Source organism: Delphinapterus leucas, chromosome 8, assembly GCF_059928025.1.
Source record: "Delphinapterus leucas isolate spDelLeu-1000000601 "Yukka" chromosome 8, BTC_Dleu_Yukka2, whole genome shotgun sequence".
NCBI classification, from domain to species: domain Eukaryota; kingdom Metazoa; phylum Chordata; class Mammalia; order Artiodactyla; family Monodontidae; genus Delphinapterus; species Delphinapterus leucas.
In genome coordinates this window covers 79029028-79053700 of record NC_143136.1, presented here as the reverse complement: position 1 = coordinate 79053700, position 24673 = coordinate 79029028, and the positions used below count along the sequence as shown (strand labels likewise).

At 35.3% G+C, this 24673-nt stretch overlaps 2 protein-coding genes across 11 annotated transcripts in view; one reads left to right on the top strand and one right to left on the bottom strand.

The window, feature by feature from the left end:
- The window catches only part of RIF1 (replication timing regulatory factor 1), a 65800-nt gene extending 41152 nt beyond the window's left edge, over positions 1 to 24648 (top strand). For 6 of the 10 annotated variants that reach the window (XM_022569707.3, XM_089916824.1, XM_089916823.1 and 3 more), the window contains 7 exons: positions 133 to 3366; positions 5476 to 5622; positions 5932 to 6009; positions 6099 to 6214; positions 6736 to 6889; positions 8713 to 8821; positions 9304 to 24648. In XM_022569707.3, the coding sequence (XP_022425415.3) occupies positions 133 to 3366; positions 5476 to 5622; positions 5932 to 6009; positions 6099 to 6214; positions 6736 to 6889; positions 8713 to 8821; positions 9304 to 9518 (4053 nt within the window). In that variant the 3' untranslated portion in view covers positions 9519 to 24648. Of the gene's footprint in view, positions 1 to 132; positions 3367 to 5475; positions 5623 to 5931; positions 6010 to 6098; positions 6215 to 6735; positions 6890 to 8712; positions 8822 to 9303 lie in introns of those variants that run through there. The other 4 variants (XR_016394157.1, XM_089916825.1, XM_089916827.1 and 1 more) reach the window with 4 other exon arrangements.
- NEB (nebulin) overlaps positions 17863 to 24673 on the bottom strand; it is a 274540-nt gene continuing 267729 nt past the window's right edge. Inside the window, exons 163-168 of the mRNA XM_089916822.1 lie at positions 23821 to 23928; positions 23532 to 23715; positions 23139 to 23231; positions 22046 to 22192; positions 21645 to 21751; positions 17863 to 18594 (exon numbers count right to left, since the gene is read on the bottom strand). Of these exons, the coding sequence (XP_089772948.1) occupies positions 18421 to 18594; positions 21645 to 21751; positions 22046 to 22192; positions 23139 to 23231; positions 23532 to 23715; positions 23821 to 23928 (813 nt within the window). The 3' untranslated portion in view covers positions 17863 to 18420. The remainder of the gene's footprint in view (positions 18595 to 21644; positions 21752 to 22045; positions 22193 to 23138; positions 23232 to 23531; positions 23716 to 23820; positions 23929 to 24673) is intronic.

The window sequence follows — 24673 nt, the reverse complement described above, 5'->3', positions numbered from 1 at the left end:
ACCTTTGGAAAATTTGCAAAATATTGAAAGTCACATTGCCCTTTGAATTACTAAAGCTTTACACAAAAATTTCCCCAGAAAGTCAGACTTGTTTGCTGGTTAATCTATATGTATATGTACATTTCTGTGCAGGAGGAACAAAAGGAGAGTGACATTGTCATTCCTCAACATGTCATGGAAAACTGTGGTATGGATGAACACCTTGAAAAGGCTTCCCTTTCGAATAATGAGTGTGGTTCTATTGAGGAAACCAATGCAGAAATACTGAGCAGTAATGATGCCAGAAAAAAGGCTTTAATTGTATCAAAGAAGACGCCAACTGAATGTGCATCTAGTACAGAAAATACATTTGGTGTCAGCAGTAGCTCGGTTTCTAATGCCACTATTTCTGGAACTCCTCCCCCACAGCCTACAAGTCGAAGGCAATCCTTTATTACTTTGGAGAAGTTTGATGGCTCAGAAAATAGACCCTTTAGTCCATCCCCCTTGAATAATATGTCATCAGCTGTTATAGTGAAAAATAATCAGGAAGGCACGGCTAAAACAGATAATCCACCAAAAGCAAAGAAAAAAGAAGTGGCTCTTTCAAAATCTGACTCTGCAAAAACAGTGCATGGGATTAAGAGATCAGTCCGAAGGTCGAGTAAGCCTGAACCAATAGGGAATAAAAAGTCTAAGCCCTTGATGAGATCTGATCAGGAGAAAAGTACTCGGGAATCTGTTGATGGCATGGTAGCCTTAGAAAGTAACCCACCTGGTTTGCTTAATCAAACAGAATGTGCATTAGATAATCAGGTTCATCTCTCTGAGTCTTCAGTGGAGTATGAGGATATGATGCTTAAACCAACAATAGAAAATACTATACTATTAGAAAACAGTACTGTGGAGGAGAAAACCTTAGAAATTAATTTGGAATCCAAAGAAAACACACCCCCAGCCATAATAACAACAGATCAAACAGCAAATGAGGATAGTCATGTTCAGATAACTCCAAATCATAAAACCCTTAGACGATCTTTAAGGCGACGTTCAGAAACAGCAGAGCCAACCACTGATAGCCAAGATAAAGAAAATAATCAAAAAAGGGAAAGACGTAAGGAAGAAGAAAAGACACTGCAGAGGAGTCCATTGCATGTAAAAGATGATGTTTTACCTAAGCAAAAATTGATTTCTGAACAAACTGTACAGGAAAATTTAATTGAGAAAGGAAATAATTTACATGAGAAGACTTTAGGGGAAACCAGCGCTAATGCTGAAATCGATGAAAATAGAAGAAAGCCAGATCTTGAGACTACTAAATCTGAGGGAGATGGTGCCCAGGACATTGCAGATAAATCCTCTGAGATAACAGTAAGGGGACGAACACGGTATCAAACAAGAAGAGCATCCCAGGGTTTACTTTCCAGCATTGAAAACTCAGAATCTGATAGTTCTGAGGCAAAAGAAGAAGGTTCTAAAAAGAAAAGATCTGGAAAATGGAAAAACAAAAGCAATGACAGTGTTGACATTGAAGATCAAGAAGAGAAAATGGTAAAACAGGAATGTATAAAGGTTGAAAGTCAGACACATGATTATAAAGGGAATTCTGAAGTAGACAAAGATACAAAATCTCAGATCTGTGAAAAAAGAGAAGAAAGTAATACTGTAACTCTTCAAGATTCTACAATATCTTCAGAATTATTACAAGTTTCTGGTGATGTATCAAATATTTATGAGGGAAAAAGTAAAACTAACAAATGTGCAGAACATTCCTTTTCAAATCCTTCTGTACCAGAATCAAATCTAAGGACTAGAAATGCCAATAAAAAATTGCATAAGCGAGATTCTCTAGAAAATAGTGTGGGTGAATCCTCAAAAACAGAAACATCAGACATTTCTTTGCTTTCTGAGAAAACTCTTCAAACACTTGAATGCCAACACAAGAGAAGTAAGAGGGTGAGGAGATCTAAAGGTTGTGATTGCTGTGGAGAAAAATCACAACCTCAGGAAAAGTCATTCATTGGGTTAAAGAATACAGAGAATTATGATGTAAAAGTCAGCGAAACAAAAAAGACAGATGTGCAGACACCTGTAACTATATCAGAAACTTCTAAAGCTGATCTGTATTCAGAAGTAAAACTTTTAGATGAGCATCATAGTGTGAATTTTCATTTGGATCTCAAGGAGGAGAATGATACTATTAATGATTCATTAATTATATCTGAAACTGAGTTGAAAGAAAATACTATTCAAGACTTTCTTCCTTCTGAAATGGTAAATTTTAAAGAAGAAACTTGTGATAGGGATTCTGAGGTAGCAATATCTCTTGAAAGCCAGGAGCCATCTAATAAAAAATGTAAAACTATTGACCCATGTTTGGGTGACTTCAAAGATATTTCACTGGAATGTTTAACTTTGGAGACCAAAGAAGAAAAGCCAGAGGCTATCCCCAAAAAGGAATTGAGTATTATAGAGAACCTTGTTAATGTTGAAGCAAATGCAGAATTGAATCCAGGAGAAGTAGATGCTATGGAATTGAATGCAGAAAATGATAAATCTGAAGCTAGCTTCTCTAAACAAAAGAGTGTCAAAACTGATATTTCAGAGGAAGAGGTAACAGAGAAAAACAGTCAAAGTACGGATGCACCTGAAGAACTCAGTGCTGATGAAGCAGTAGCTGTGGAATTTAATTCAGGTATTGGTCGTTCTGATAATACCGCACCTGTAAAAGTGAGTGCTCAGTTAGAGATTTCTGAACAAATAGCAGTTGGGGAACTAGACAGAGGAAGTGATGAATCTGATCCAGGCTCATCTGGAGAAATGAATGCTGAAATGGGAAATTGTGAAGAAACAGTGATTGGTGAGGTGACTACTGAAACTGACCGTGTCAATGAAACAGAGGATGAGGACTTAACTACCAAAGCCTCTAAGCCTATAGAAGCTGAAACAAAGAGATTGAATGTAGAAATCGATAGTTTTGTTCCCAACACACTTGAGATGAGCTCTGAAGAAGGAAAGGTTGACTGTAATAAAACTGAAACAAATATTGAACCTAATAAATTTGAGGAAACAAAATTAGGTGACAGTCAGATGGTAGCGGGAAATGATGGAATTTTACCGGAAGTTCACCATATTTCAGAGAAAGTGGAGGAGACACCACAACCTCTGACAGCTGAAACAGGTGTTTCTGAACTGGTATCAGAAGACAATAATACATCTCCTCAAAAATTAAAGGATGTTGATCCTTTACTCATGTCAGCAAATGACAGTCCTAGTGGCATGCACACACGCTGTGTCTGGTCTCCTTTGGCTTCTCCATCCACCAGCATTTTAAAGAGAGGACTAAAAAGACCCCAAGAAGATGAAAGCTCATCACCTGTTCACAAGGTAGGGGGATTGAGGCTGAATATTAATGAGTCCATGTTTAATTGGAATATTTTGGCCATATGGTGATACCTGGTGAATGACAGAATATTAGGTTTATATGACCATTCATTTTGAACATTTACCATGGTGGCTAGGGAAAAGGGCAGGTAGAAGGAAAGGTTGAGAAAGACTGAAGCCCTTTAAATTTATTTTATTTATTTATTTATTTAATTTATTGCTTGCTTGCTGTGTTGGGTCTTTGTTGCTTCCCATGGGCTATGTCTCGTTGTGGTGAGCGGGGGCTACTCTTGGTTGCAGTGCATGGGCTTCTCTCTCTGGTGGCTTCTCTTGTGTGGAGCACGGGTTCTAGGCCTAGCAGGCTTCAGTAGTTGTGGCACGTGGGCTCAGTAGTTGTGGCTTGCAGGCTCTAGAGCGCAGGCTCAGTAGTTGTGACGCACGGGCTTAGTTGCTCCGTTGTATGTGGGATCTTCCTGGACCAGGGCTTGAACCCGTGTCTGCTGCGTTGGCAGGCGGATTCTTAACCACTGCACCACCAGGGAAGTCCCTGAAGCCCTTTAGATATTCCTTTATTTCAGGGCACTAAGCTACAGATCTTCATAGAACCATCACCATTGTTCACTTTCTGAAAACTTTAGATAATCTCTCATGGTGATTTTTTTTCTGCTCTTCGTATCATAATGTATGAGGAAACACTTAGAAACTGATAAAGTAGCTTTAGTTGGCACTTACTATGTACTAGGACATTATGCTGTTTCACATTTAAGTATTTATATAAACTTATTTTCACACCTTGTCTAATTAAAAAGAAAAAAAATCTTTTTAGGCTGTGCCTTCATTAATTTCTGGATATGATTTCATTTGTAATTATTTTGTTTATGTCCCCATTTTCTTCACTAAAGTTTATCTACTTTGGTTTGTAAACATATGGATTACCTATGTATCTGTTTTAACCCTGGCCCTGTGACTTGCACATAATTTGTTGAATAAATACAATTTAAAAAGGAAAAGTTGCATGTGCTTACATAACTTGTCCTCTCTATCAAAGTAGATGTTTTGAAAAAGTACAATGTAGGCATTCCTTAACTTAATTTTGAAACTGAACCTACCGTTTACTGTAGAATACATGTGTTTATATATACAAACGTGTATATATAAATATAATTATACTGGCACTTAATTTTGCCTTTAGTCAGCACATTTTGAAGACTTCCCCAAGATATACTGAAAATTCTCATATTGAGAATTCAGAGATTAGTTCTTGGGAAGACTTAACACCACTTGAGGTTTTTTCAGTTTGGTCTTGGTTTGCTTTTGTTTTGAGGCTCTTACTATTATTATTTTTTAAGTTTAAATAGGCCATAAGGTAAAATGCATTTGATTTCTTCAGTATACTTTAGATTGTTAATATCAGTTAACTAGTCATGTTTTGTTTCATAGTAGCTCATTTAATTTTTATTTAGGCAACAGTACAACATACAGTAGTTTTCTGTAGCAGATATGTACAAAATCTGCCCAGTCTTTTGGGAATCAAGACCAGGAGGCATTTATATACATATTTAATGGTTTAAGTGCTCTGTTGTGTGCTTAGATAGCTGAATGAGTGATGAATAAAGAGTTTAGAAGAGGCCAAAATGACTTCAAGCTGGGCTAAGAAAGACAAAAAAAGCCACCCAATTGCTGACTCTTGGACCCTCAAAAAGTTAAGAACTGAGCTTAGTAAGATATACCAGAGGCCAGTTAGTACTGTCTCTGCCTCTTTACGTTGTTCTTTACAGTCCATAGTAAGCCTGTAAGGTTAATAGAATTTGATTATACAATTTTAACTGTCACATGCAATTTCATTAAGTTTCTGCTGTTATCCTTCTTTCACTCTCCTTGTTGCTGTATTATGCAGTTTAGACTATAGATAATTGGAATGACCCTTGGTCTTGAGTAATATCTGTGAAAGCAGTCACCAGGAAGAGCTACAACTATGTGCAGTTGGCTTCTAGTGAAATAAATTAAGCTTCACATTCTGTTTTTGGCTAACCTTATAATGAGAATTTACAGTGTTGTGTTTTTTTTTAAACTTTTAATTTTGTTAAATAAAAACATGACCTATGTTTTCAGGTTCGCCGTGTCTCCTTTGCAGATCCTATATACCAGGCAGGATTGGCAGATGACATTGATAGGCGATGCTCTATTGTTAGGTGCCATTCTTCAAATAGTTCTCCCATAGTAAAAAGTGTTAAAACTTCACCTACTGCGCAATCTAAGGTAAGCTGTAGGCTTTAAAAAATACACATGCAGACAGAATTGTGTTGGGTAATTTGTCTTAAAATTAACTAAGACACAAAACTTATTTGGTTTGGTTTATTGTTCTTTTGTCTGCTTACTTGGTAAGCAGACAAGAGGTGGTAAGAGGCAATGATGATCCAACAAGTCATTGATCCAGTAATACTGTTACATTTTACATTTTCTGAAAATTTTAAGACATTACTGCAGGCTTAAGTTGTGAAAATAGAGTTGTAAACTTTACAGTTATCTAGGGTTCTGAGTTTTTTTTTTCTCCTTTCTTCTATCTAGCATAATACTACTTCAGCCAAAGGATTTCTGTCCCCAGGATCACGTAGCCCTAAATTTAAGAGCTCAAAGAAGTGTTTAGTAAGAAGTGCTTTAGTTTTCATGCAACTTTATATTTTCATGTTCAGTCAGGTGACCTCTATTTAACAGCTTTTGAAATTTATTCTAAGATTGCAGAAATGGCTAAGGAATCTGTGCCATGCCCAACAGAAAGTGTCTACCCTGCTTTGGTGAACTGTGTAGCACCAGTTGACATCATTTTACCTCAGATTACGTCCAACATGTGGTAAGTGGTTATTTAGGCTTCTGGCTTATACCTAGAGATGCCACTTACTTAAGAGGGATATTTAAATGATCAAGGTTCTCACGTTTAGAATTGATTTATATGTACTTTCACACACTTTGTTTTAGAAATGAATGAAAATGCAGCTGGGAAGATGGGTGAGATATGGCAATAATAGAAGCATTGATCATAATACAGTAATGGCTAAGATAATTGTGTGCTTAATATTTGCCAGGTTTTGCATACATTATCTTATTTAATCCTAATATAAATACTATAAGGAGTATAATTAGTTCCACTTTATAAGATGTTTGTAAAGGTTAGTCTTGCTTAAGCCAGGTATACACATCACATTCAAATTTTAAAGTAAATGCACGTATGCCTGTCCTCAGAGTGGGCTAGGTGGGTCTGTATAAATTCAGTTATGATTGAGCTTAAATCAGGAAATTCAATTGGGTAGGCCCTTACAAACAGAATAAATATAAAACTATATGACATTTTTCCTGTTTCTGTCATCTCTTTAGGGCAAGAGGACTGGGACAACTCATTAGAGCCAAGAATATAAAAACAATTGGTGATTTGAGTACTCTTACAGCATCTGAAATAAAAACTCTTCCTATCCGTTCTCCAAAAGTGTCTAATGTAAAAAAGGCTCTCAGAGTATATCATGAGCAGCAGGTAAAAACTTTGATGTTAGTCATAACATCATGTATAAATAAATGATCGAGCAATACAGTTACAGAAGTTTGCATTTAAACTATTCTTGCTTAAAAAGCTCATTTTATATGATGCCTTATCTTCCCTTCCCCTGCAGTTAAGAGTAACTTAAAAGATTCATTTATAATTCCATAGATTTGCTCATTTTGTACTGTTGTGTATAATACCTCTTTATTCTTTGAATTCTATTTTCCTACCCTCTTATCTCTTTTATTTCCACCAAATAGGTTTCATGGCTACCATTTCTAAAACCTAGATGTTCAAATCTAAACATTTACAAAAATCTTGCGTATTTGTAGTTAACAGTATTTTGATTTTGATATCCAACACAATTGTGGCCAATTTTTTTTACTTGTTCTTCCTATCAACTTTTAACACAAACATTTTAGGTCATGGACATTTCTCAAGATTCTTATGAAAGCCAAGATGCTTTTGCCATATAAAAATGTATCAATATATGGAAAATTTTGTGTATCATTTCAGAAGAATTCACAGGCTCTCCTGAAACCCATTTAGAAACCCTTTATGTATTCATTGATACTATGCAAAACTGTGAATATATGAAAAATAGGGTTTGTTAAGGGTGAAAGCTGGTGTTCTATTAGCATTTCTGGGACTGGAGTTTGCAGACTACTGAAGACTTCTGCTGTATTCGTGAAAGTCCTTGATTTACTATTAATTTTACTTGATCTTTAAAAACATTTAACCAGTGGGGAAAAAAAGAACTATTAGTAATTTTCAGTCTGATAGCTGAAGCATTTCAACTGCTTTATTGAGATCCAGCCACATACCATAAAAGTCACCCACCCAAAACACACAATTAAGTGGTTTTTTAGTATATTCACAAAGTTACACAACCCTCACCAAGACCTAAATTTAGAACATTTGTTATTACCCTGGAAAAAAAACCCCTGTACTCATTAGCAGTCACTCTGCATTTTCACCCCCAAGGCAACCACTAATCTTTGTCTCTGTAGTTTTGCCTGTTGTGGACATTCCATAAAAGTGGAGTCATATGACCTGTAGTCTTTTGTGAATGACGTCTTTAACTGAGCATAATGTTTTCAAGGTTCACAGGTATTAGTACTTCATTCCTTTTTATGGTTAAATAATATAATACCCCATTCTATGGCTATACAACGTTTTGGTTATCCATTCATCACTTGATGAACATTTGGGTTGTTTACACACTTTCCTATTATGAATATGCTATTAGGTACATTCATATACAAGTTTTTGTGTGGACATAACATTCTTTATTTCTCTTGGGTATATATGTAGGAATCTAATTGCTTGGTCATATGGTAACTCTAACGTTCTGAAAGTAGTATTTTCTCAATCAACAATCAGTAAGCCCTGGGAATACCTTTGAAAATTGTGTTCTTAAATTTTAAAAAAAGAAGTCCATATATTATTTAAGCTTGGAAATCTTTGCCTTAGATTTGCTTTTCCCCTGTTCCTGAACCTGGGGAATATAGTGTAGTTTTTCATGGCTACCATTTGCAATAATTCTTGACAAGTCCATTAGGAAATATTATAAACCCCATAACCACCTCTTTGAAAAAACAGTGCTATGTAATGCTATTTTTGTGTGTTGTTAGTAGAACATGGGTTCTTAGCAGTATTAGCTAAGCTTATCATGTAATGGGCTGTGAAACATAGTATGTCAGATTGTTTTCCAGCATTAGTGGTCCTGTTACTATTAGTCCTGTTAAAAATTACTTTCAATTTGTCGCTTTTGTTTTTTGTTTTTTTTTTTTACTGGTCTGAATGTATAAATCAAGGTGAAGTCTCGTGGACTAGAAGAGATTCCAGTTTTTGATATTTCCGAAAAAACAGTAAATGTAATGGAAAATAAATCTGTTTCTCCTGATGAAGAAAGACTTGCCTCAGGTATATTTTAGCAAAGTGGGACAATTTTATAAGATCAGCTGACTTTCTTGAAGAAGTATTTTGTTATTGTTCTTTTAGTTTTAATTTGACCATGCCCTGTGAATTAGACAAGTATTTTTTTGTGTAATAGTTGCCAAGTGTGTGAAAAAGTAACTGATACGACTTCAAGTATGTCTAGTTGCTTTTTCTCTAATTGTCAACTTCTGCTCTATCAAGGCCTCAAATGAGGATATAAACTATAAACATTGCATTCCAGTTATGTTGTTCATAAAAATGAAGTAGTCATGATTTCTGTAATGGCACAGAATAAGCTATGGTAATTTTTCTGTTGCCTATTCTCTTGACCTTGAGCAGGTATACCTCAGCCTGCATTCTTAATTTGAAACCTGGGCACTTAAATTTTTATTACCTTAAAAGGAGAGAGATAGAATTTAAGATTTATCTGGAATAGATTTAATTGTGCTTTTTTTCCTTTCTTTTAGATTTAATTGATCCTGTTGCTTTAGAGACTCCGTTATCTAAAAATCTTGTGGCCCAGATTAGTGCACTTGCTCTTCAACTAGATTCAGAAGATCTCCATAATTATTCAGGAAGCCAGCTATTTGAAATGCATGAGAAACTTGGTAGCATGGCAAACTCTATAATTAAAAATCTGCAGTCACGTTGGAGGTCACCAGCCCATGAAAATTCTATTTAGTGTTTTAAGAGAAAATTGAAGTATAAAAAAAAAAAATCACTGGATTTGTTGATTCATAAAGTAAGTTCTGAAATATAGCACAATTTCAGACTGAATGTTTGCAAAGTTGGTAACATTTCAGACGCTGAAGGGCAATATCTTATTAAGTTCAGTTTTGTTAGTGAGATCATTTTTTCCTGTATAACATGTTTTCTTGGCTGCTATGCGTAGTTTTTCCAAAAATTTAAATATTGAAATGTGAAAGCAAAAACTAAATAGCATACATTTTATTTCACTTATGCGTATTTTAATGGAACATTTTATGTAATATACCTGTTCTCAGTAAGTAAAAATGAAAAATTTTATTTGAACTTTTTGCTGAACTGATAAGGTATTTATACTTGATTTCCTTTTTTAAAATTTCTATTTGTTGTGCCTGAGGTTTAAGAAATTTGTTCTTGGTAAAACACCCCAAATGACATGCAAGAGAATCTTTTGGAACGCTCTTCGCAGACATCAACGTTATTTGAACAAGAAAATACTTATATTTCAAGAAAAATATTAAAAGTTTCAACTTTTGGGGTTAAATATTAAAGCAGAATTTACTAAAATTCCATTCATTTGCGTTAGCAAATATTTGTTCAGCAGCATTTGCCTGTGAAAATATACTTATGAGACATATAATATTCATTTTAAAATGCACGACTATTTGTACATTATGTATAGATTAAGTTTTTAATTTATAAATTTCAGTCTTCGTTAATTGCATGAGTTTTTTTCTGCAGCTTCTTGTGAATACCTTTGTGTTGTTTAATAGAAACATAATTTTGTATATATTGAATACTGAGATATCAGTATGGATGGTAGAAGTGCTTCATGGGCTTGCTGCAGATGTTTGTAGGATTCTGTCTCTACAAATAAAACAACAAATAGTTTTGTACTTAGTTAATAGTGTTAGTTAAAACATGAGTTTATTTTCTAAAGTAGCCAGAAAGAGTAAAGTAATAGAAATGAGAAAGTGTTACATGACAACTTTGCCATTCATTCCCATAACTTTCCCCTGCAACCCCCATCCCTTTTGGTTTAGAAGAGGGTATCAGCCACTAGAAAGCGTGCCTCATTACATTTCTCTTTAATGGGGATTTAGCTTGAGTATTTTCATTATAACTTGGACCATAAGGAATCTAGAGTTTATCTGCTCTTTTTACCTATACCTAAAGCAAACTTGGGAGAAATTTGAAACTGTTCATTCAAAATATTTATGTTTTACCAAGTAAAAAAGTAGGGTGTATGTAATTAAACCATTTGTAGATTTTTTACCAACTGGTATTAGTGCCTGACTTTCCCATATTTGTTTCATCTTTTTAACAGTGAGAGTATTTCATTTGTTTTCGAAATAGAATGAGCGAGTGATCTTCTCAGTTTCAGACTTATTCAGAACTAACCCTTACTTGAAAAGGCACACATTCTTCAGCAACTTATAGAAAGTTTAATCCTTGTGTCTTGGTTAGCTTTACATTCAGAAAGGGGCTGCCACCCATTCACAGTAAAAGTTGGTTTTTCTTTAATAATAAATCCATTATCAGTACATCGCAAATATTTTAGGGTCTAAGTGTGATATTTATATGCTGAGGATGATTTTAAAAGAAATTCTGGGACCACTAAACTGAGGATTGTAGCTTGAAGAAATAACTAATGAAAAATTAGGAATTTTTTTAAACATTTATAATTGTGGTTTAAATTGTCTATCATTTATTTCCCAAGTTGTATTTGACAGTAAAGAGGCATATATGTTTTTGCAAACATGTGTAAGAAGGGATGTGTATGTGTGTTGAGAGGAGTCAGAATTAGCTCATTTCATGACTTCGTATCTTAATATTTGTGTGAACTAAACTTACTTGCTGGTGGAATGAAGTTCTTGGGAAGGTGAACAGTATAGCAGAAAATGTGACCAAAATGGTTACCGTTTACTTAAATCACTGAGTTTGATGCAAGCACAGATTTTAATTTTAAAACATTGTGGTTTAATAAGGATATATTTTTAAATATTTGAGGGCAAAAACCAGTTTGCTAAGTGTTCATTGTTGATATAGTTATAAGTGTGTATGTGAGGCACCTTATTTTCAATTTTCTTGCCTTAAAATTTTCTGCAAATTTTTTCCTGAGTGATTCCGGAAGAGCTGAAAGCATTAATATTCCTTGATCAGCTCCAGTGTGTTGTTCACTATTAAAGTGAAATCAGTTTTTTCAGATAATTCCTAATGGTTAATAAAACATGGCAAACGTTACTGAGAACACTCAAATGTGATTTCTTATTTTATGTATTTATAAAGAATCTAGTTGAATGCAGAGCCATAGTATAATTTTCCATGTTCCAAAATGTATTTCATAGTGGATTTAAATTTCCATTATTTCAGTGAGCCCATTATTAAAGATGCTCTGCTGTTTGAACAAGTTCGAAAGCCATTGTTGAATAGTGGAGAGCTTTTGCTCAAGTAATTATGCAGTAGGATAATACAGTCAAAAATAAGATTGAAATGTGAACTTTATAAGTATGGTAACCCTGACATTGCCCATGATTCTTTCTTTCTGTGCAGCTTGGTGTAGTAGTTAGGGATTCTGTTACATATTTAAGAATCATAAAAATGTCAAGAAAGTTGGGTTATATCTTGCCTTAAATAAAGGTGGCAGGACAGGAAACAAAAGTTTGGAAAAATGGGAGGAGTATGTGGAAAACATACAAGTAGAGTTTTGTTTTTAAAGGAATGAGTAAAAATAAGTGCTGTTTCAAAGGCAGGCTTAGTTGAAATTTACCAAAAATACGAGTTACAGTGTCACATTTTTCTCTTAATGCCATTCCTTCCAACTTTGACTTTATAATCCACTAAGAAAAGCCTAGATTCCATCTCATATTCTTCATAATTGATTTGCAGGGAGATAATTTGTGAGCTAGGCTTGGAGGCCATAAAATAGCAGTTGTTAATAATTATTAGGCTAATAACTTGAGTCAGGGGAGTTAGCTGCTTGCTCATTAGTTCAGCACAAGACCATTTTATCCCTAAGCCATTGGAAAGGTCTTGTACGTTGTATACAAACATTAGAGTGAAGTTCTGACTCTTAACATAGTACTTCTCAAACTTGCATGTATTTGTAAAAATGCAAATTCTGATTCAGTAGGTCTGTGATGGGGGCCTAATAGTTCATTTCTAACAATTCCCATGTGATCCATACAAATGCTGATGTGGACTGCATTTGTGGTCGTAGGCATAAGAGGCTTCAAGATCTAAATTAGGTTTTGGTATCCCAAGCAGATTTAAGTCCCTAGAATTATTGCCACAAAAGATAAAAGCTAGTCTTTTTTAAAGAAACTTTTCCAAATGTCTGAATTGAGGATTCAGATTGGTCTTGAAGGCTTCAAATTACAGTACAAAAATTTAAATAAAATTGTAAAAGGCAGAATTTTGCCTCATTTGGAGCCTTTTAAATATGGAAGATAAATATGTTATAAAGAACCTTATTAAGTAGTTTGGACAATGTGGAGTCTTACGAGTATATGTGAATTATGTTCTGATTTTTTTGTTAATATAAAGGTAAATTTTCACAATATTAGAGGTGCATTTAGAAGGCAAGATTTCATTTAGAGACTAAGTTATGGGACTTCATTATTTCATTAATAAACCTTGAAAACAGACTACCCCTAACTAAGTTTAATTTGGCAGTAAAGTTAGCAGTGCTGTAGTAAGTCAATTCTGACAAATGTGCCTTATAATCATTTTACTGAAGACCTCTGGTGACTGCTGCGACATTACATGGTTAAAACTTGCTGTTTTGTTGTAAAATGGAGTTGAAAGAGTTGACTAATCTGATTTTCCAAAATGAGTTTTTCTTGGCATTCTGTTAAGATGTTATATTTCCTTCATATTTAAATACTTTTATTGTAAGAGCTGCCCTCATCCAAAGCACTTAAGGAAATGTCACCAGAAGTTAAGTAATGGGTTTTAAAAATAGATTATCAATCTGTGATAGATAACTCAATCTGTGAAACAAATCTGGTCTTTGTGGTTTCTCATGGCCCAATTAATGATATGTCTATTATATGCCAGGTTTTGTATATTGCTTCTTGAAAGTATCCATTAAAATCTGAGTCATTTGGATTTGAAGATCTATAAATAATAGAGTAGTAGTCTGATATAATTATGAGTGTCTACTTAGTTCTTAGAGTAGAATATTAAATTTTACAATGTGGTCTTTACCGTTTTTTTCTTCATATGCCAATCCTTTCACCAAAGAACAGTTAAAACCAAGTGCTGAACTGTAAATGCTTACTCCCCTGAAATATACCATTAGAATAAAAGATAACCTCTCTCTTTACATGTGAGTATAAAATTAAAGACAGTATTTTAAATTGATGTCACATGGAAGAAGAAAACCTACATAGCTTTTGGTCTTCTACTTGTAGTAGAGGGAACAATATCTTTACACTACAGTGAACCATTTTATAGCTGGATGAAACTAAGCTTATCAGATGGCAGACTTATATGCTGATAGAAATTGATGCACTGATAAATGATAAAATGAAGAGAAAGGGAAAGAAAAATTGAGCTGAAATAGTAATAAAGCAATTAGGGCATTAAGTATAGAGACAAACAGTTCTGTGTATTTTGAAAATAACTGGCAGCCAGTGGTCCCTGAGTTATCCTATACATAATACAGTACCATAATTAATGTTCATAAAGCCCTTGAATAATTATTTAGAAATACATTATTATTTAATACTCTGACCCCCCCCCATCAGTAAATAATTTCCAACAAAAGACAGTGTTACTCCTTAGATGGAAAAGCTGCATATAACTAGAAGGTTCACTTTCAAAATAAAATGTCATGGAACCGAAAATGGAATGTATAATAGCTATTTTGATACTTAGCTGAATAGTTAACAGGGGTCTGAGGAATTTTTAATTTTTATGGAATGGAAATTTTCTAATAGAAGAATGGAATTAAGAATCGATTTTGAGTATAGGAAACGAAAGACGGCAGTTTTGCCTAGTAAGTTTAAAGAGCAGAGGTTGACAAACTACAACCTGCCGCCTCTTTTTTATATCTGATGAGCTAAGAGTGGTTTTTACGTTTTCTAAATGGTTGAAAAAATCAAAATAATAGTATTTTGTGGCACATGAAAATATATAAAATTAAAATTGTATTGTTTGTAAATAAGGTTTTACTGGGACACGGTCATGCTTATTTACATATTTGGCTGCTTTCCAGCTACAGTGGTAGAATTGAGTAGTCTGAAGGACTGTGGTGGCTTGTAATATCAAACATACTGTCTGACACTTCAAACATACTACTATCTGACACTTTACATAAAGTGTGCCAGTCCTTGACATAAGGGAGAGATTTGTGCATACATGGCAGTTTGGCTACTTCTGGCTGGCAGGATAGGAATATTAATTTAATTTCTATTGCCATTATTTAGATTTTATTTTATAAAATGGGTTCCCCTGATTCCATTTATATCTTACCATCGCTCAAATACACATATACTAGGAGATGCTAGTATTTTTTACGTACGCCTTTTTCTCCCAAACCCTTAAAGCATTGTTCTGTGTTTGCCATGGATATTAAGGGACCTGATGTGTGAAGGAAAGGCATCTGGCACTAATTGGTTAAATCACACCTGTAAAACAATTGGGGCTTTGGGGAGTTTGCTTTCTGTGTTGTTGAGTAATGGATCGCTTTCAATATAAACACTACCTCCTGTGGATAGACTTGACTAATGTGCACTTAGAAAAGGACTGAGAGAAGCCAAATCAGTCATTTATTAGCCCTGTAATATTTTTGTTTTCATCACTTGATAAACTCTAAGAGAGCTTAGTTTTACATTCAGAAAGTATTTATATTTGATAAGTCAAATGATGTAAGTTGAAACTTCACAGAAGTACCTGTTCATTCCTCAATTGACTGTACTAGTAGATGGGAAATAAGGGTGCAGTCAGTTTTGTTTGTGTAATGCTTTATACAACGTTTGAAGCAGGTAGACCTGTACTAAAATTGTATTTTCAGGTTCATTATGACTGAGTGGAGGGAGGGAGAATCTGTGTCTGATCCACAGTAAAACTTTCATAATCTGTTGAGAGTTGACTGTTACCACTTGCCAATTGAAACTGGACATTGAAACATTTTTAAAGAAATGCACTTTAATCTGAAATAAACAAAAAAAATTATGGTACTTGTTGTTCTTTGGTTTTTGTTTTTTTATTTTTGTGTTTCAGTGAGGCCTCCTGAAATGAATGAGAATAACATAATCCAGATACCAACCTAAAAGTGAGCATTGTATTCCTCCACGAGCACATGAACCATTCATATTCTTCCCCTCTTTTATGGCCTATTTTTAACCGTAGAGGATCTCTCTTTTATTCATAGTCTTATGGGTTCCACACACTTCTAAATCCATTTTTTTTTAAATTGAAGTATAGTTGATTTACAATATTGTGCTAGTTTCAGGTATACAGTGAAGTGGTTCAGTTATATATATGTTTTTCAGGTTATTTCCATTATAGGTTATTACAAGATATTGAATATTATTCCCTGTGTTACACAGTAAATCCTTGTTGCATATCTATTTTATGTATAGTAGAGTTTATCTCTTAATCCCATACTTCTAATTTATTCCTCTTTCTCCCTCCCTGTCCCCTTTGTTAACCGTAAGTTTGTTTTCTATGCCTGTGAGTCTCTTTCTGCTTTGTATAAAGATTCATTTGTATTATTTTATAGATTGTGCATATGTGATACAATACTTGTCTTTCTCTCCGTATGATATTTTCTGTGTCCATCCATGTTGTTGCAAAGGTCAATATTTCGTTCTTTTTTATGGCTAATATTCCATTGTGTGTGTGAGATCTTATATATATATATATATATATATATCTCACATCTTAAACTAATTGTCTGTTGATGGGCATTTGGGTTGTTTCTGTCTTGGGTATTGTAAATAGTGCTGCTGTGAATGTTGGGGTACATGTATCTTTTCTAATGAGAGTTTTCATCTTTTCCAGATATATGCCCAGGAGTGGGATTGCTGGATCATACGGTAGTTCTATTTTAGTTTTTTGGAACCTCCATACTGTTCTCCATAGTGGCTGCACCAGTTTACATTCCCACCAACATTTCTGCACACCATCTCCAGCATTATTTGCAGGTGATGGCCATTCTGACCAGAGTGAAGTGGTACCTCATTGTAGTTTTGATTTGCATTTCTCTAATAATTAGCAATTTGGAGCGTCTTTTCATTCGCCTGTTGGCCATCTGTATGTCTTTGGAGAAATTTCTGTTTAGATCTTCTGCCCGTTGTTTGATTGGGTGGTTTGGTTTTTTGGTATTGAGTTGTGTGAGCTGTTGGTATATTTTGGAAAGTAACCCCTTGTTGGTTGCATCATTTGCAGATATTCTCTCCCATTCCGAGGTTGTCTTTTCGTTTTGTTCATGGTTTGCTGTGCAAAAGCTTGATTAGGTCCCATTTGTTTATTTTTGCTTTTATTTCTTTGCCTTAGGAGACTGTAGATCCATACTTTTAAAGTAAGGGGAAAAAAACCCAAAATACTTAGTGATGTTGAAAAATACTGTATTAGTTTCCTGTGGCTGCTGTTAACAGCCACAAGCTGAGTGGCTTAAATAACAGAAATTTATTGTTTTGGTTCTGGGGGCTAGAAGTCTGAGATAACTTTGTCAGCAAGTGTTGGTCCCTTCTAAGGGCTGTGAGGAAGGCTGTTCCATCCCTCTCCCCTAGCTTCTGTGGTTTGCTGGCAATTTTTGGCTTTCCTGGCATGTAGAAGCATCACCCCAGTCTCTGCCTTCATTTTCACATGTACTCTTTGCTCTTGAGTCTCAGACACACATTAAGAAGCTTTAGGACAGCAGTATTACTACGGCTCTAAAGTGTTGTGGACAGATCTTTTGCTTTTTAGAAAGGATACTGTATAAACTTAAGCACAAGCCATTATTGGTTGGCACTCCACCCTTTGCCCATGCCTTTGCCACAAACTGCCAGCCCACTGGATACACACGGGGAAGATCCCCTTTGGGATCCCACAGATCCCACAGCTATTGGATCCCACAGTTATTTCTAAAGCGTTATAAGCCAAGCCATAAGGAAAGCTTGCTGAATACAAGTATGGATAGAGTTTTGAGAAAGTCTACACTTGTGCATTTTTATTTTAATTGAAGTATAGTTGATCTACAATGTTGTGTCTGGTGCATTTAATACTTTTTTTAAGTTTAATTTTTTTAGTGAAGTCTAGTGTAGGGGGTTTGCTTTTGTTGAAGTTTTTATTTGTAGATCTTTAAAAATAAATAATGCTCATTCCATCAGTGGTGTTTGTTGCAGAATTGCAGATTTTATTAGTTACTAGCTTAACACCAGTTTATATAGATTAGCCGCTTTATAACTTCAGAACTACAGTCAGCAAGGAAAAGGTGAATATCTGCCATTAAAAACAATGTGTTTAACATGTTTAGAACTCTTGATTTAGAAAAGAAATACTGTTAAAACATTTTCATAATGGAGAAGATTCTGGGTTGAGGCAACAGTAATATAACAACAATGCAGAAACTTAAACATTTTAAAACCCAAAGGAAAATTTAATAATGGCAATTAAAAGACCTATGGGTTTAATGTCTCAGGTTTTATGTGCAAGTCCAGAAGATAGAAGTCTAGTTTAATAATTGGACAGATTAGTTGTACTAACCTTTGTTTTCCTGGTGAATTATTGGGGTACATATAGAAACAAGGGATGGTACAACCATGAATCATATTGACACAAAAAGCACTACGCAGCTTCAGAACTCGGGGAATAGTGGAGAGTCTAAACAAATGCTGACGGCAAGATCTGTAGGTGCTGTAGACAGATGCAGTGCTTTGAAGTTCCTAAATAGCTTCAACATAGTTGGCTGGGAGCATGCCCGTCCTGCCAGTCCTCTGCACGGTGCCATACATCCAACCTTCATCAACAGTTTGAACGTTTACAATGGCATCCCCATCTTTGAAGGACACCTCATCTGCATCTGCAGCCATATAGTCATACATGGCACGGAAGATTTTCTATCGGCAAAGACAAAAAAGGGAAATATATATTAGATTTGCAGCAATTAACCCGAACACCTAGTTTTAGTTTCCACCAACTTAACTTGCACAAAACAGAATGTGCAACTACCTACCACCAAAACTAAAAGACAACTCACAAACTAGGAGAAAATATTTGCTAATCATATATCTAATAAGGGATCACTATCCAGACTATATAAAAAAAAACTCCTATAATTCAATACTGAAAAGGGACAGGGGCAAAAGATCTGAATTCTCCAAAGAAGATGATAAACCAAGAGCCAATAAGCCCGTGAAAAGATGCTCGACATCGTCAGTCATCAGGAAAATGCAAAACTACAATGAAATACCCCTTCACACACACTGGAATGGTGATAATTGAAAAGATAGTAACAAGTGTTGGGGAGGATATGGGAAAATTTGAATCTTTATAAACCGTTGGTGGGAAAGGAAAATGGTGCAGACACTTTGGAAAACAGTTTTGGAAGTTCTTCCCCTTTTAAGAGTTACCATGTGACCTAGCAGTACTACTCCTAGGTATATACACAAGAGGAATGAACATAAGTCCACATAGTAACTTGTACATCCGTATTCATAACGGCATTATTTGTAAAAGCCAAAAAGTGGAACTAGCCCAAATGCCCATCAACTGATGAATGAATAAAGAAAAGGTATTCCCATACAATTAAATATTTGCTAATAAAAAGGGATGAAGTACTGATACATGATACAACATGGATAACCTCAAAACATTAAGAAGCCAGTCACAGAAGACCACATATTGTGTGATTTCATTTATATGAAATATATCCCAAATAGGCAAATATATACAGAAAGTACATTAGTGGATGTACTAATCTAGTGTTTTGGAGAAAAAAATTTGAAAAATCATAGCAATATTGCATGTTTTTCTTTGGGAATTTGGGAGCATACCAGTAGTAAAAGTTTGGAAAGCTAACCTCCACGATGTTTTTTTTTTAAAGAATTGTAGCATGGTGGGAAAGGAAAATGGAGCATTACTAATCAACAGGCATAAAGTTTCAGTTAAGCAAGATGAATAAACCCTAGAGATCTGTTCTAGAGATCTCTAGGGATCTGTACACAACCTTGAATCTATAGTAAACAGTAATGCATTATACACTTAAAAATATAAGGGTAGGTTGATCTCGTGTTCTCACAACAATGAAATAAGGTTTTTTAAAACTGTAACAATTTAGAGATAAAAATAAAATTTGATTTGAAAGTGCCCAAATTTTCTTTATAGGAGCAGTCACTGGTTAGTAATTTGGTATGAGACCTACATATTTTTTCCTAGCATTCTGAAATATACACAACATATATTCACATTCAAGGATAGGTTCCCCCCTGCCCCACATAAGTGGAATACTACTATAAATAGTACTCTGACTTGTTCCTTCCATTTAATATGGCTTGGAAGTCTTTCCATATGAATATAGATTGATCACATTCTTTTTTACTGCTGTAGAGAATTCCATATTTTAGTACTATCGCAAATTATTTAGCCATTTCTATATTTCTGGACATTTAATTGTCACCATGTTTTTGTCACCATGTTTTCATCCACTAACCCTATAGTGTTTGTCTTTGGGCAGATATTTCAAAAGAAAGCTTTTAAAAGTAAAAGTATTTGGTGAAAGGCATGTGCCTTTTAAGTAAGTTTTTTTAGAAAGTTCACTACTGTAATGTTCTAATATACTTTTATTGTTGCATATTTCTGGTTAGTAGTCAAATGGTGAACATGTTTTTTTTGTTGGCCATTTTTAAAAATTTTGCTGTATATTGTCTATTCATATGCTTCCAGGTTTTATTTTGAAGGGAAGGGGGATAATATGTCAATGAACTTTGGATACTTTTTGCGTTTTTAGATATTAGTCTTTTTATTGAGTATAATATTTTTTCCCAGTTTGACATTTCTTTTTGCTATAAAAGCATTTAACCTTTTATGGTCAAATCTGTCAGTCTTTTCCTTTACATATCTAGATTTTGGAGTCTGCTGAGGAAGGCTTTCAGCATTTCCAATTGTAAAAGTAGTCTCTTTTTCTATAGTATTTTAGTTTTCCTTTTTTTTTTTTCTCTGCTGATTTGTAATTCTTTTAGGGTACATTTTTGGACTTCATCTATTTTAAAATCTATTCTCATGCTAAATTCATATTTAATTACAATAGATTTATAGCATATTTTGCTCTTATGGTTAAGTCCTTTCCTATTATCATTTTCAAAATTTGCTTATTCTTGCATCTTTACTCTTTCAAATAAATTATAGGATTAATGTATAAAAATTTTTTAAATTTTACTAGGATTTGATTGGAATTGCCTTGAATTTATGGATTTATTTCTGGAGAAATGACTTCAAGATTCCCTTCCTGAACTATAATGGGTCTCAATACTTACTTAAGTCTTATGTCCTTTAGTAAAGATAGTTTTCTACATACAAATATTGTTCATTTCAATCCTAAAGAATTATGTTTTTGTAATACTATGAATGAGATCCAGGGTTTTAAACTAGTCCTGGTGAATGGTGAACATGATTTGACTTATTTCTTCAATGTATATTAATAGGGGATATCTAAGATATGACCAGATTACATGTGTGACATGTGCATACACATATATTTGGGTTGGCCAAGAAGTTCGTTCGGGTTTTTCTGTAAGATGATGGGGAAAAATCCGAACGAGCTCTTTGGCCAGCCCAATATATTCTGGAAGAATGATTCCAAGCCACAGATGTTTTGCGTTAAGATAGTGGGTGGGTCTAATGAGACCAAAATGATGACTTTGCTTTAGGCTTTTTTTGTTTGTTTGTTTGGTGTGTTTGTTTTCAATCACCGAGTAATGCTTTTTAATTAATGTGAGTTGCTAATGAAGGTTTTCTGATAATTTATTACTGTTAGCATGAGATGTGTAGTAAAAGAGCATTATGTAAAAAAGAAGATTCGGTTAATAAAAAAAAAAAGACCAGAATACCTATAATCATTATTGCACATATCAAAAAGTGAGAATGACTTCAGTAAGTTACTGTTACTTACTCCAGCAGTAGATGGATGAGATGGGATGGAGGATACCGTTGTCTGCTGGGTAGCAACTGAAGATGATCGTTGCTGTGGGAGCTCTGTGGTTTTTGCATGTTTGTAAGCTGAAAAGGGAGAAAATGGTTTATTAGGAGAAAACGTGACTAGACCTCATTTAATCTGTGATTAGCAACTGAGCTAATCTTTTCCCCTAATTTAAAAAGAATGATTTCCAAGATTGGAGGAATGAAAATGAAATAGCTAACTGCGTGTACCTCTCCACAATTCTAGTCCTCTCATTAGAAGAAAGGATCCAGATGTTTTTTGTTGTGTTTTTACTCAAAGCATCTCTTAACAGTAACCTCCAGGGAGCTAGCTGGTTGGCCGTGGCTGTCAAGGTCAGGGCCATCCACGTGTACCTGGTGAGGTTGCAGAGAAGAAGACGCCCCCGTCGCTGTAGGTGGAGAGGTGGGCACCTTCTGAATGCTCGGACTTCTCCTCGCCGCCACTGACGCTCAGCGCGCTGGCAGATCGAGACTGCTCCCGGCTCCGGCGCTGAGCTTGTGCTGGGGAGGTAAGATCCATTGGAGAGGGAGCAGAGGTGAAACTTTTTATAGCAGCAATGCCTAACGGTAATTGACTCTCAGTTGGCTTTTGTTTGTGTCATGCATGCAGGGTTTTAAGTAGATTTCTGTGGATTAAACCCTCAAAAACTCTTATGATGCATTTTCCAGATGACAGTTTAATCACCCAAGGTCCCCTATCCGTTAAGTGGTACAGCCAGGCTTCCAATCCCAGAGTCTGTCCTTGACTACTACTCCATCCCTCTATCCTGCTCATTTTCCGGGCTCACTAAAATGAACAGATAGTAATGTGCACAAATTCCACCTTTCAACTTCTACAGAACGTGCCCCCTAACTTCCAAATTTATTTAGATACACTTTCTCTGTGTTTCCGCAATCTGTGTGCAGACCTTTAAAATTGTACATGTCAGGGTGTAACCACTGATTTACTGGTCTCTCTTCATCAGTGGACTAGAGTATAAATCCTTTGAGACTTATAGGCACTACATATTGTTTTACTTTTAACATGAATAGAAGGCATAAAGGTATGTGGCCTGTTTCGTTGAGTGGCTAATCTTCCTTGACATAAGAGTTCAGAAAGTTGTTAAAGGGCAAATCCATTCTCTTCCCTTTGCTTATGTATTTCTTTTTTTTTTTTTCCATTATTTCTCCAACAGAAAGATGTACTACCTTTTTTTCTTTAGGAAAAAAAAAAATGATAATGGGGACTGAAGGGGACTTATCCTTAGGCAGTGAAACAATCTTTCCTAACTTGAACTTGTCTAGAAAATGAGCTTGGCCCACTAGTCAAGGAGGTGTTCTTATGCTGAATGGGTGACTCAGGAAATTGAAAGCCCTGGAGGAGACGAACTTCTGAGCCTAAAAGCCACTGGCACTAGCCCACTAAATGGTGATGTTTACGTCGTAAGCCTTTTGTGGCATCACATACCATTAATCATGTGTAAGCTTCGGGACTGAATGTTGTCTTCTGCTGGATCATAGTCAAAAACTGAGCCAGGATTTGTACGCCAGACACGTAAACCTGAAAGTGAGATTCAGGATCAGCACAGATGTTCTTGGATGCTTGTGATAGCTTGGAGACCAAGGCATGAACCTAAACAACCACAGGCAGATTGAATAACACTCATTGAGCTTAGTTCTAGGAGGGGAACAAAGCATAAAGTAGATTTCAGCTTTGCAAACAGTGAAATGATAGGGGTTTTCTTTCACATCTAATGAAAACACAGATTGAGGTCCTCTGGCCTTTGCTTTGCTCTAGATAATGTCACTTGTGTTCTTCTACCTTCCTTAACGTTGATTTTTCTCCCCAGGCTCCAATTACCTGTAATAGTTTCCTGATCCTGGTCATTCCGTTTTTGTTCCATTTCTACCACTTTTCTCTGAATACCTCGGTAGTTAATGTCACTGAAGTCCTGTGTGTTCTTCTTTACTCGTTCAGTGATGGGGTCTGTCACCACTGGTGTGAAGCAACCCTTGTGTTTCTCGAAGTCTTCATGGTATTTCACCTGAAATTTCACGAGTTCACTTGGTGAAAATAGGATGGTGTGATCATTTCCTTTTTTACATGTTCCAACAGGCCGTCCACCCAATCTGAGGAATTCCTCACTCACCGTTGAGATGTGGCGTTGGGTCTCCCTCACCCGTCTCATCTCTGGCGTGTCCAAGACATAGGCAGCTTTGCCTTGTATTTGTTTCCGGAAGCTATCAGAATAAAGCACCTGACAGAGGAGAGACCATGAATGAGGACAGGTTGTGGTACCATCCTAATTCTGAAGCCTCAAAACCTTTCCAACAGATGGAGGTGAAAGAAACTGGGGAGGGAAGCTTGAGTCACCTGAAAAGCCCCAGCTAGCCCGTGGCTGACAGAGGAACAGTTAGCATGAGGGTGGACAGGCAGGGCTTGAATGAGACAAAGGATTTCTTTTGAGTTTGAGGAGACAGGGCAAAGTATAATTTTGAAAGGAAGGGGAAAAAGTGATCTCTTGAATTTGCTGGGAATTGTAGCACCAGCACATTGGATGATATTTGGAGCTAAACGTGATACTGACGTTTGAAAGAACTATCCTTTAAGACAAGTGATCATTTTTTGAAGGATTATGTCCAGATTTCATAAACCAATATGCTAATACAGAAATCAAAGTCTCAGAAATGAAAAACCCAAAATATCAAAGTCAGAGAAGGCTTCCATTTCAGAGTATTACCTGTTTCATAAGGTATCTTAAAAAAGTATTGCTGAAGATTGAGGATGTTAGGAAGTCAATTTGTTACACTTGGTTACATAAGACTACCTCAGAGTAAAGTAAAACGGAAGAGGAAACACTGGCAATTAACTTGTTATGTCTTAGTACAGTCATTTGGAATTTAAAAGCACAGTTATGTTAATTTTAGTGTGAATTTTCAGTTGAATAAAAACACTTTTTTATGATGTTAAAATGTTATTTTCCAAGTTGTTGCACTACTCCT